The following is a 13,377-nucleotide window of genomic DNA, read 5'->3' as shown; positions in this document are numbered from 1 at the left end:
AGGAAGCGCCTAGGACAGAGCTGTGAATGAGAGGAACAAAACCTGTTTTTCGCCGTTTCATCACTAGAAATGTAACCGTAGCATCTCACTATCACCAATGTTATTCACATTCATATTTAGGCGCGACAAATGATATATCCAGCTACAAAAAGCCTGGAAGTCGGAAGTTAGAACGGAAGCACAAAGAGTCGTTGCTATGGAGATGATACACCGTCTTGTCTCGTCGCATTGGTGGGAACTAGCAGGTTTCACAACGCTGCAGACGCTGTAAGTTTCAACTCGTGTCGTGGCGAATCCTTGGTCTGAACTGGGCTTTACATGTAGCACATGTGGGAAGGGGCCCATACAGAATGCCTTCCTACAGTGCCCAGAATTTTGTGGTACGCCCCTGCTGATTCGTACCGTGAAGAGTGAGGATCGTAGCCTGGCTCCACCCTCCTACGTACTTGCGCTCAATTTTCATTTTCCTTCAGTACGTCGTCTGGGTTTGCGGTATAGTCGCGGGGTTTTCTCCGGCCAATCTTTACTGGTCCAATCAGCGAACAGAGGGAGTGGCTGAGAACGATGACGTTAACTAGTTTGAGCTGTAATTCCGTGATGGCAGCGGAAAAAGACGCGAGCGAAGATATTTGGTCCGTTGTGGCAACGCTGCCGAATATGTAGTTAAAGTTAAAGCCCGAGCAAGAACAATATTTGCTGAGTTTTATTGGTGGCCATGATGTTGGTAGCTTGCTCCGTTAGCGGTGAAGGAGTTGGCTAAGGCGAACGCTAGAGATGCTAAGCCGACGTCACGACCAAATGATTAGCGATTGGTTATGACAGATCCAGAGTGGCTCTGGGCAGATCCAATAGTTTTAAACTTCAACAGAGTACCCGCCTTCAAGGAAGTTAACACTTGTCCATATAGAGAGGCCAGGCTCTCTGTACAAATGAAATGTACCAGAGTCTGGTAGGACCAGGCTATGAGGATCAAGGATCTATTACCAGTAGGTCCCTTAGCTCTTCTGACCGGGGCTTACTGGTTGTCGTCGACTGAGGATCGGGAAAAAAAGTGACCAAGCCTTTGAAGCAGTGGGTCAGACACTGTGGAACATCCTTCCTGCTGTCATACGTTCTATTCAATTCAATTTTATTTTATTTATAGTGTCAAATCCTAACAGAAGTTATCTCTGGGCACTTGACAAATAGAATAGGTACACCACAGTGTATAGTTCTGTGGTCTCTGTTGAAAAAGCAGCTGAAGACTATTTTAACTGGCCTTTGTCTCGTGTTTGTAAATTTCTTTGTTTTTAAGTTTTACTTTACTGTTTTTTATTTCTATTTGATTCTTTTTATTGTAGTTCTTTTGACAGATTTTTGGTCTTTTAACAACGTTACTCTTGTGAAGAACTTTGTGACTTTGTTCTGTAAATGGTGCTATATTAAATAAACATTTTTATAATTATTATTACCACCTCTGAGGAGCCATACGGGAGGACAAGGAGAGCAGCCTTCCCGGAAGCCATGCAGATAAAAGCCGATGTTAACACCGCCCCTACAGCAGGCAAATTTCAGACTGATCTCATAAAGTGGCGTATGTATGCCACGCCAATTCGTATGCCATTTTGAGTGTTATCAAGACGCATAATCGCTTTTTTGTGTGTATGTGAACGCCGTTTGGCCTCCATTGACCTCATTACGTGTGAATTAGCGCCTTAGCAGGTAGTATGAAAGGACGAAAGTCTGCGGAGGGAGGTAGGTTAGGGTGATGGATGGGTAAAACACAGGACTTTCACCCAGGCGAGCCGGGATCGTGTCCCGTGTGTGGCGTTTTTTTTTTTTTTTTTTTTTTTTTAAAAGTGCCCATATTATAAAAATAACACTTTTTCTGGGATTTGGGGTGTTATGTTGTGTCTCTGGTGCTCACACACATACAAACTTTGAAAAAAATCCATCCACGCTGTTTTGAGTGACATACGGTTTCTGAATGTGTCCTGCCTTCAGTCTCCTGGTGAGCTGTTCAAAATTGGCTCGGACTGTGACGTCACAGTCCGAAATGAGCTGGCTAATCACAACCATTAGCTCGCTAATGCTAACGCTAGCATGCTACGTCGTTCTCAATAGCAAAGCACTGCTACAACACACACAAGTTCACCATAATCTACAAAAGAACTACTTACATGTGCGCCCTCATTTAGAAGTCTCCCAGCTAATCCTGCCTTTTAACTGACCAAAGTTGGAGAAACTGGCTTTCTTTTACTGTCTCTAGAGTTAGCAAGCTGACATGCTCTACATCTGATCTACTGCGCATGTGCGAGTGCAATCAAAGATAGTACAGAAGAAGATGAAAAGAGGTCTCACTCTGTAGCTAAAACAGAAACCAGGTGAAAAGAGGATCTGCAGCAGGGAGAGAGAGCTGTGCAGTACGACAAAAATATGGTGTTTTTTTGAAAATTAAACCATGTAAACCTATTCTGGTACAACCTTAAAATACAGTTATGAACCTGAAAATGAGCATAATATGGGCGCTTTAAGCCTTCCCCAATGTTTTTTTTTCTAAACCCAACCGTTTGTTTTCCTCGTGTTTTGTCGTGTTTTTGTCATTTATTTGTGTTACTAAAGCCTTTCCCTAAAAGGGGATTTTTTTTTTTTAAAAACACACACACATTCTCACGACGCCAAGTGGTGTGTATGTTTACATCCACTGTATACAGCGTAGAAATACATGCGGATAGCTCAAAATGTGTACAGATAACACGCCATTTGGCCTTAGAAAAGTGGAGTGTATGTTTAGGCAAAGTCAGGATGCCATGTTGTAAATTTGAACGGGTCGGCGTTCACATTTTTTCCCCCTCCTCCTTGTCCATCATAATGATCTTTTCTGCCAACGCCTCCGTTTTTAAACCCTTCATCCTTCTTCTTCTCCTTTTCTAAGTCCCTTAAATTGGGCAAAATGTTCAGTCATCTTGTAACCTTCTTTTAAAGCATACCCCCCCCCCCCCCGCCTTCTCTTATTCATCCTCCTAAAAGCGTTAAAGAAACGTTACTAATAGTCACTCCCTTCCATCTCATCCTCACACTGTTGCTCTCCTTTTCCACGTCTTCGTGATCCTGCAGGAAATGTTAAATCGCTTGTGAAGGGTTTTTTTCACCCTGCAGTTCATTCCCTCTTCTTCAGCTCAATTCTACAGGAAATGTGTGTCATCGTCTCTTTCATTCCCCATTCATTCGCAGCTCCTCTTCATTCTTCATCCTAACCCCTTCACAAAATGTTCAGTCACTTCTTTTTCACCCTCACATCCCTCTTGCTTACGAAAATTACTGAGCAAGTGCTTAATCAGCTGTCACGTCTCACTTCTCATAAGTTCGTCTTTTTCATCCTTTTTCTCCAGGAGACATTGCAGCACTGTCATCTTCAAACTTTTCCCTCACAGGGTTTGGAATTAACATGGGCCACCTGCCAAATGTAGGGTGGTTTCAACCACCCACCCCCAGCCATTGTTTTAGTCAAGACCACCTAGACCGAGACCAAGACTTCACCAGGACCAGAGTGTATTGAGACAAGAACAAGACTTTGAGGGGTTGAGACCGAGTCAAGACCAAGGTTATAACCGCCCCCAATTATCAAAACTAGACTTTTTCTACAGTTTTTGTTCATTTTTAATATTTTTGTCGCCTTTGAATTTTTTTGGACCTTTTTTTTTACGTTTTTGTCACCTTTTCCAAGTTTTTTTGGTACACTTTGGCATTTTCTTTTTTACGTTTTTGGTCTTTTTGTCGCCTTTTGATGTTTTTGTCCCTTTTCTTTTTTCGACAACGTTTTTGCACTTTTTTTCAATACATGCATTTATGTCCCGGGACCTCCCTAGATAGTTGGAGAGCTCAACCCCCCATTCCCCCCAAACGTTGAACCCAAAGTTACGCCCTTGACCAAGACAGGGCAGACCGAGTCAAGGCAAAGATCAGACCAGTGTGAGTCCCACACTGCATGACACGTTAAAATGTAGAAAATGCTAACCATAGGCACTGAAATTGATCTAAAAGAGTGACAGATTGATAACGTTAGCTAGCTAACTTACAATGACCTTTCTTTATGCTTTATTTCTAAGTGCCAATTCAAATTTGAGGTGGTCCCAGCTGTCTCAGTCAGCGTTCCATTGCAGAATTGACACACTGCGGTCTGTTTTCTTTTAGATGTTGTTTTGCAAATAAACTCCTTATGGTTTAGGTAGCCAAATTGTATTACAGATGATTTGGGTGATATCTCCCAGACGGCCAGAGCTTCTTCTCCTGTCTCCCACATCCACTTTCTTGGGAGTGTGTGTTAAGCGGACGGGGAGAGGGGAGTCAACAACATATATATTGGTTGCAGTTGAAGCAGGAAGTTTTACATCCAATCACAGAAATGAACACATACTGTAAATCAGACAATGCACCGGCAATTTAGTGATATCCCTGCAGTTGTGGTCTGGACCGGTCACGAAATAAAATCGAGTGCTCTTAATCCGAGACCGAGAGAAGAAAGCGGTCGATTCCGAAATGAGACCGAAACCTTCAACATGTGGTCTCGAGACCAAGACTGATCTTGGGTACTACAACAGCCAGGGCTCCTGTTAGATAGGGCCTCCAATTAAGAAGGTGGTCTCTGTTGCCAGAGTTTGAAGACACGTATTGCATAAACTAGTCATAAAAGTGGTTTTGTTAGTATCGCTGAGATATACTGTAAAACATGACTCATTCTCAACAGTTACGAAAAGCAGCTGTTTTTTCTTGCAGGGGTTACATTGGACAAAGAGCTGTGGATGATGGGTGATCATACCCTCCGATTCCACAACGGGGGGGAATGTCATTTGAGTAAAAGAACGTGAGCAAATCTGCCCGCACTTCATGTGTATAGTGTGTATATGTAATCACTGCACAAGAAACAGTAATTACAAGGAGCCCTCAGCATTAGAAAGTCCGGTCCTGCTCGACCGGTCATTCTGTTCACACCGTCCCTCCAGCGGCTTTCTATAAGCTCCAGGAGTGTGTTGGAGTGGAGATAAGACAGCGGCAGGTGGAAGAGGAGAGGGGGGGGGGGGGGGGGGGGGAGTCACGTGAAACAGGCACCGGCTGGTGTGTAAAACAAGCTCTCCCCCCTAGCCCACGACCCTACCTCCAACCCCCGCACAACTCCTATCTCCAGCTCCAGGAAACTCTCGTGGGTGCAATTTACCGCTTGCACTGCACTGATAATACTGTCTCCGGGGCAGGAAGGAGAGAGTAATGGGCTGGGATAGAAAAGAGAGAAAGACAGAGGGAGATAGAGGGTGGGTGGGATGGGGAGCGAAGACAGAAAGAGAGGAAGGAAAAGAGGTAGAGAGAGAAAATGGTAAAGAGAGGGGGGGAGATAGAAAGAGAACAGGGATGTTTTAGGTGAAAGGAAGGAGGAGGCCGAAGCTGTATCACCATGGAAATTACAAATGCAATCCCAAGGACCAATTTGTGTCAGTGTCTTGACTTGTCTCAAACTTGAAACAAACGTATCTCTACTGAGAGACCTACTGTATATCACTGAAGTCACTCGCGTGTCAAACCTAAGGTGTTCAGTCAAAAGTGCTAGAATGAAAAGAAAAAAAAAAAAAGTACAGTGTCATTTCACACACACTACAACAACAGCTTTGCCAACAGGTCACTGGTGGAGGCAGACTGATCTCATAAAGTGGCGTATGTATGACACGGCAATTCGTATGCCGTTTTTGCGTGTTATCAAGACGCATAATCGCTTTTTTTTTTTACATGCGTGTGACGTTGTTCTCGCAATAGCACGGCATGCTCTCACGATAGACCCCAAGTGGGTGTGTAGGTTTACATCCGCTGTATACACCAGTCAACCTTGAAAAAAACAAAAAAAAGGTTTTCACAGTTTGTTTTTGCTTTTTCCAACGTTTTAAAAATTGTAAACAGGTCAATTTGACCCGAAGTCAACACAAGGGTTTTTAATTACATTACAGACACATCTCAGTGAAAAACATGGCACAGGAGGCTTTTGCCTTGAGTAAAAGTATAAATGACAGTCAAGGACAAAGGTAATTTAGGCACGTTAGCTGTAATCTGCAAAACTGGACGAGGTGATTATTTAAATTAGCATTATGGCCCTATCTTGGCCTTGGGGTCTTTTCCTCAGGCTTATACAGCAGGGGTGTCACAGTCATTCTAGGGCTGTCAGGGATTGTAAAGGCAATGGCAAGGAGGGTATAACATATTAATATCCCCACAAGGAGCAAGTATGCAAGTATGTGTTGTTGTTTTTCTCAAAACTTAAGTGTGTTTAATATTCTTTCATATACATTTTAGAAATAATCCTTTTGGGTATTGTCAATTTATATTTTAGATCCTTGCTTTGGATCCTCCTTTAGATGTCCTTGCCTATGTATTGCTGTTCATGTGTACCTGTGGTAGCTGGGAGGACTCTCTGTCCTCATTTAAGCTAGCAAGTTTAAAAAGTCATGCGTTTTGGTTCAAATCTACATAACTTTATTAATAATTAATTTGACAGAGATGTTGCCTCATTAGCATATTCTCTGACCGGCTGTAGGGGACTGGAAGAGAGCCTGCCACAGTGTGCATACTGATTTTGCCCCATTTTTCTTGCTTGGTATTAATGCTTATGGACTTTTATACCATGGCCTGGGTTAATACTCAATTCTAATTGGCTGCAGGGTGTCAAATACCGTACAAAGTGATATAGGACATCCACTAAGTAGCTTCCTGAATGTGCTACATTAAAAGAGAAATAATAATAATCTAAATATCTAATTTAATTTAGTGTAGTCCTTCAGTGCCACAAAAGCTGCAAGAGTATGTTACACTGCCCCGTTTCAAATTTAGTGAAACAAAGCGGCCGACAGTACACATGGCGTATCATTTGTTGGTGAAAGTCTTGATATCAGGGATGCACTGAATCCAGGATTTGGCCGAATATTGGACTTTTTGACAGAGTTTGGTTTCTGCCAAACTTAGAATTTTTTTCCACCGAACTGAACCCTACGCTTACGCTACGCTGGTTGTCGTAATGTCGCCACCGTTGATTACGGGAAGGTGTTTACGTAGGTGGAGCGCTCAATGCAGTAGGCTGTGAGAAAGTAAAAATAGAACTCGTGAGCAGAAAAAGTGTTTTTTGGCAGTACTTTCAAAAGAATAGAAGGCGATTCAAGTCGAGCTTCATGTTCAATTTGCAATGCCGATTTGTCTTGTGGTGGCAAGGACCCTAAACAACACACAACATGGCCGCTGTTAAAACATTTGCGTATGAAACATCCAGAAGAATACGAGTTGTGCACGAAGGACAGACAGCAGCCAAAATGCAGCAACTTCAGGTACGGCTAAGGAAGGACAGTCACAGCTAAAAACTTAACCATGAACCATCTGTCTACTTCATTAATGTGTTTACTGTGTTAATGGACTGAGGATGGGAGTACGATTCGGTATTCGGAGGCCTTACGATACAATATCATCACGATACGATATTATTGCGATTTTAAACATATTGCAATATTCTGCGATATATTGCAATTCATTACCTTTTTTCCAACTTCAAATTTTGTCCCCAAAAGGAAACTTTGTCAACATCTGTTTTATCTAAAAAGATACATTTCTCTGTTTGTTCATCTCTCTTCAATTGTATTGCTGCAAAAAGGGATTGTCAAGCAGACAAACTGACTACTACTAGTCTAGTTGAGCGGACTAGAAATATCTCCCGTTGCCAGGTCGTTTCTAAGATACGTCCTATTTACTGGAGCAGTGAACATTTCCATTGCATAAGAACCTTTAGGACGGGAATGATTGTTCCAGCTATTGGTCAAACCCTCAGGTGTTGCCATGGAAATGGAGTTATTGTTTGAAAAAAACTTCAGATTTCAGAACGCATGAAGCAACGACGAGGAAACCAGAACGGTTGCCTCCGCCGGAGGACAACCGGACATTTTCAAACTTCTTTGACCTGTGAGCGACCATCTCACAGCTGCTACAGGAGCACATCTCCATCACCTAAACATCACCACATTCACACACGCAAAAAAAACGTATGAACAGGCGCTGTATATCGTCAGCAATATCCATTTCTCATTTCAGTCATTTAATTTCTTATTGCATTTTAAATTTGCCACCGATTTCTAGATATGGGTGCATGCTGTCAACAAGCTTTAGACTAACTGCCAAAACTTCAGGTACTGATGGACCACCAATGCAAAACAAAAAACATTTTGCACAATGAATAGCTATAGTTTCAATGTGGAATATCCTAATAATTATTCAAATTACTAGTCTGTTAAATATTGGCATCACTTTATGCTGACCAGCTCCTGCAATCAATCAACTTATATGTCACGGGAAATTATATAAAATACAATTAAATGTGACTGATGTGTTAATGCAATGCAAAGAGAACAGTTACTTAGTTGACAATTCTTTGCTAGCTTCTCTGCTTTTACCACAGCTGTACAGCTGTTTTGTACAAACAATGCACACTCTGTGTGTGTGCGTGTGTGTACCAGTTGTTTGGCGTTCTCGGCTTCCTGGCGTTTGTGTTGTCTTTCCCGAGTCACGGCTTTAGTCATCTCCTCCCTTGCTGCCTCCCTCTCTCTTTGTGCGACTTTGGCCAATTCCTCCTTCAGGACCGCCTGCTGCCGTTCATACCTGAAAACACACACACACACAACACACACACACACACACACACACACACACACACACACACACACACACACACAATCAGTTTCTGCTTTTCCAAATCCAGTCAAGTACAGTCAAACTTACTTTAAAAACACATTTCCACAAGAGGGCAGCATATACCAAATTTCATCAGACCTGTCAAATTCATGGAGTATCTAAAGGTGTGCTCTTAAAATAAAATATGAAATATAAAATATTGCTTCTTGATGGAAATAATAAAATAATTATAAAAAAATAATAAAATAAAATATGAATTCCCTCATGCGAAAAATACTTTGAGGGATTGAGAAAAATTAAATTTAAAATGTAAAGAAGAAATAATATCCGTTAGCCTTCAGTTTGATCTCCAGTTTAAAATGCAACATTTATTTATTTATTTTTTAACAACTTTTCTTGGTCAGTTTTCAATCAAAAGCGGGAGGGCGTTGAGGGATGCAGTGAAATTGTATTGATCCAATAGACATTTTGACATAGACAACATTACTAAAAGGAGGAATGTCCGATTGAAAAGAACATACGCAAAACTTTTATACTGTTCCAAAGTTAAAAGTCCCATCTGTGTTTCCCCTAATTTTTAATACCGCGAGCCATCTGGCCCAAAACAATGGACTCTCAAAATGTAACTGTGATGTGGTTCTTTGGCCATAAACCACTGGTCAACTCCATGACATTACGACACACGTTCAGTTCAGCACATGATGCTAGTAAACTTGCATTTCCCTGGAATCAAAAAGGCAGCTAAAAGCCTGGTCTAGACATTGTGGATACATGCATTCATACAAAGAGAGTATGGAATAAGTAGCTTGGTGATATTCTGAATGTACGCGGCAAGGTACATATTTAATTGAAAGTAGTTTCACTCTGTGCAATCGTGCATGATACCCATAGTTCAAAAAGATTTATAACATACTTGTTGCTAGCCATTGAATTTCAGAGGAAGCTCCATCATGTTTGCATATAGGAGGTTGTTAGAGAAAGTAGGAGCCAATCACTTAAATGGTCACAGTTCTGTATTGGGGCCTCTTACCCTGCTGCAACTGATTTTAGTTTTCCTGAATGAGCCTTTAAAAAAAAAGATAGTGCTTCATTTCATTCTTTTTTTGCAAAAAAAAAACAAAAACAAGAGAAGATAAGAAAAGAGGCACTGTCTGTCACTATAAAAAAAAAAAAAAAAGAATACTGAGCATATGGCCTGATGTGGCTATTTTTGTACATCAATATTCAAATGAACTTTTATTATCCCCAGGGATAAATCAGCTTGAATGTTTTTCAACCACTAAGGACCTGTGTTACAAACCCACATGTTCTTCAACCCACCTTCTCTGTTCTTCCTTAGCGTCGGAGGCTGGTTTGCTAGAGCCGGACTGGGTGCTGGGTTGGGCCTGGTGCTGTGTGCTCTGCTGGGGTCGAGGGCTTGAGCTGGCGCTGCGAGAGGCTCCTGGAAAAAGACAGAGTGGATATCAAAGGGAAAAAACTCCTGCCGAAGACAAACTATTATGAACTGGGACAGCTTGGTGACCTAAAGCATTTGAAAACAAGCCGTAATGCAGATATAATTGATACATAGTGTAATGAAATGATACCTGGTTATTTAACCTGATAAGGTTTTTTACATTTAAAAAAGTAGGGGTCTGCTATGTACTGTATGTCTGCTAGAGTTAGTTAGCCCTAAAAGTGTTCTGTTTTTGATAGGGAGGGATTTACAAGTGAGAGATTAGAAATTTAATGGTCAATTAATGTCCAAATATGACTCCAAAAACAATGGATTCTACACTTACTCATAAAGTAACTTGATTAGAGCTGGGCCATATGGACAAAATCTAATATCCCGATATTTTTGAACAAATACCTCAATATCAATATCGTGGCAATATGTAGGGTTGACAATTGGTGCTTTCACAAATTATGCACACAATGAGATTTTTGATAAATAATCATCAGTTATGTTGCTATAATAACTATGTGGGTAAAGGGAAATAATAGAACACCTTGAACAGTCTGTTTGAGAAAATTACATTACTCTACTGTAATGCAGTCTTTAAAACCAGGAAAAGACGATATCCAAAATTTAAGACAATATCTAGCCTCATATATCGATATATTGCTTAGCCCTAAATTTGATACCATGTTTTCCCTGCTGCCTGCCTACAGTAGTCTCCAAGAGGAGAAATCCTCAGGGCTATTTTATCAGACTTGAGAAAGCTCCTCCGGAGCCACAAAAGTCATCTACAGCTGCAGGGTTCAACATTAATTTTTTTTTTTTTTAATCACTTGTCCGGTCGGGCAAGTGAAAAAAAAGAAAAGAAGAAAAAAATGCTTGAAGAAAACATCGAAAGACGCTGAAGAAAACACGGAAAAAAAGCTTAAAAAAAATCAAATGTAAAAAACAACAACAAAATCATCAAAAATATTTCAAAACAACGTTAAAATTTTTTCAAACCCCCCTCCAAGGCCAACTCAACTTTTGATTGGCCAACAACTCATTCAACAAGCAATCTCCGACAAGGGCAAGATAACGATAACATCATTTATGACAGGATGATGCCCGATTGGGCAAGTGAGTTGTTATATTTACTTGCCCAACTTTGCGTTTTACCTTCCCCCTCAGGGCTGTATTCACAAATTGAGCAGTACACTTCATGACTTGTAAACTAACCTTTATGTCTGTAGAGTTACCCTTTTATGTCCAAATGTGGAATCAGAAGTCTACAAGTTTAACTACTAAGACACCTTCTTTACATTCCTTTTCAGGACACATACTGTGTGCACATGTACGGTACCTGTACTGTTACAAGGGGGTAAGCTTCGCTTCAGAACTCAAACCTCCTATGGCGTCATTTTGACGCTACAAAGAGATCACCTCCCGTTAGCATTCCACTGACTAGCATACATTTTGGCACCACTTTGACAGCGAATAACTTTACATCTGAAGTGTTTAAAGACTATTTGTCCATTGTTTATTTCTAAAGAAACACAACAATGTATAAAAGGCTCCATTACCTTGTACCTCACGTTATGGCTCCGTAGCAGACGTTTTTATAAAAATAGGCTAACGATTGTGTCATGACCAAGTGACTTACTGTCACACAGTAGAGGAATTACCGTATAGTACAGGAGAAGCTCGCAGGCAGTTTTGACTTACGTTAGCTGTTTAGGTTTAATTACTAATGTTAACTAGCATGTTAGTGATCAATAATTAGCCTGTGCCCATGTTATCTCCTTACATATACCTACGCTCTCCGTCTCTGTAAGATTGGGAATGATTGAGATTTCTCTTGGCACAGCTACCAGAAGACTTACAACTTTCAGACACGTTGCTCACGTCACATTTACGTTGTCTCTGTCAGTTGGAGGCTACGCAGTAAAGCAAGTGATCACCGGAAAAGTGCTTCTAATATCCTTCACTGGTCTCCGTCCAGAGCAACGGGCTCTGTTGGTCCATTTTATATATGTCAATGTACTGTTATGGTAGGTGCATGATACCTGTGTCTTTCTGAGGGCTTGAGGTCGATGGGGATGTGCGTTCTGGAGCAATGTTAGCTACTCCTCTCATCCTCTGGAGAACATCTTCTGACAGCTAGGAAGGGATAAAGAGCAAATAAAAAAAAAAAAAAAAAAAAAAAAAAAAAAAAAAGGCAAAGATCAGAATCAACACAGAATTGAGAACATAGGATTGCCCTAAAGCTTTTTTTTGTTCTTCGCTTTTGTTTCTTTTAAACAATGAGAATACTTTCAGCAAATTTCCACAAACGTAATAACATAATATGCATATAATGCGCATTAAGGGGTATCATGTTTAATCAAATAAAAATCTAACTTGTATCTTTTTTAAACCTTTGGTGCGCCAAATGCGCCAGAAAACAGTGGGTCACTGTAGCTCTACAATGTGTGTGTCTGTGTGTGTCTCCAGGGAAATGGTTAAACCTAGTTACAAAAAACCACAGTAGGCAGCAACAGCCACTGACTCACTGTTTCTATGACTCACAAGATTTGAATGTGCAGGCAGGGTCGTTCTCATGTTTTACAGATTATCTTACAAACATACATTTTCACAATCCTTATTATGCATTGAAGTACCAGAACTATACACTCTTAACTTGCTTGAATTGCATAGGTTTATCTTTTACATTCCAGTGGCTGTGAAAGTACAGCTAGGTCTAAAGATGCCTTCAAATCCTACGGGAAATTTGGAGATAACATCCAACAAGTGTGTGTGTGTGTGTCTTTATTAATCCTTAATTTTGAAAGCAGCCCATTCTTAGAGTTAGCACCAAGCTGAAAAGCACTACTTACTCTACTTCAAAAGGTTGTCGTTTTCATACACTGTTCAATGTGTTGTCCCTGCTAATCATTTTCTTTCACAGTGTTAAACACATTCTTTTTTTGTTTTACTCCCCTGCTAGTGGCACAGGTATTTGTATGGTAAAATTAAGTCTTTGTTAATGCATTTAGGATTGGGAGCATTTGCTTTTATTCAACAAATCTATGCTAATGTGAATGCAGCCGAATCATTGTAATGTTAATACATGACTTCATAAAAAGGTATCCATCGCAGTCTCCGTTTTAATGTGATTAATTGTGCAGCACGTATTATCACTATTTACAAAATTTAAAACATTTAAGAGAGTATAGTTTAGTATTGCTGGCTACATGTAGTTGTATTATATAGCACTTCGGAAAATTCCG

The 13,377-nt window shown here is 40.6% G+C and overlaps 1 protein-coding gene across 1 annotated transcript in view; it reads right to left on the bottom strand.

Moving 5' to 3' along the window:
- chchd6a (coiled-coil-helix-coiled-coil-helix domain containing 6a) overlaps window positions 1-13,377 on the bottom strand; it is an 89,476-nt gene that overhangs the window by 75,167 nt on the left and 932 nt on the right. Inside the window, exons 2-4 of the mRNA XM_028583209.1 lie at window positions 12,175-12,268; window positions 10,009-10,129; window positions 8,511-8,655 (exon numbers count right to left, since the gene is read on the bottom strand). Coding sequence (XP_028439010.1) covers window positions 8,511-8,655; window positions 10,009-10,129; window positions 12,175-12,268 — 360 coding nt within the window. The remainder of the gene's footprint in view (window positions 1-8,510; window positions 8,656-10,008; window positions 10,130-12,174; window positions 12,269-13,377) is intronic.

This window comes from Perca flavescens, chromosome 7 (genome assembly GCF_004354835.1).
Source record: "Perca flavescens isolate YP-PL-M2 chromosome 7, PFLA_1.0, whole genome shotgun sequence".
Lineage (NCBI taxonomy): Eukaryota > Metazoa > Chordata > Actinopteri > Perciformes > Percidae > Perca > Perca flavescens.
The sequence above is the reverse complement of the archived record's forward strand: the minus strand, read 5'-3'. Positions and strand labels throughout refer to the sequence as shown.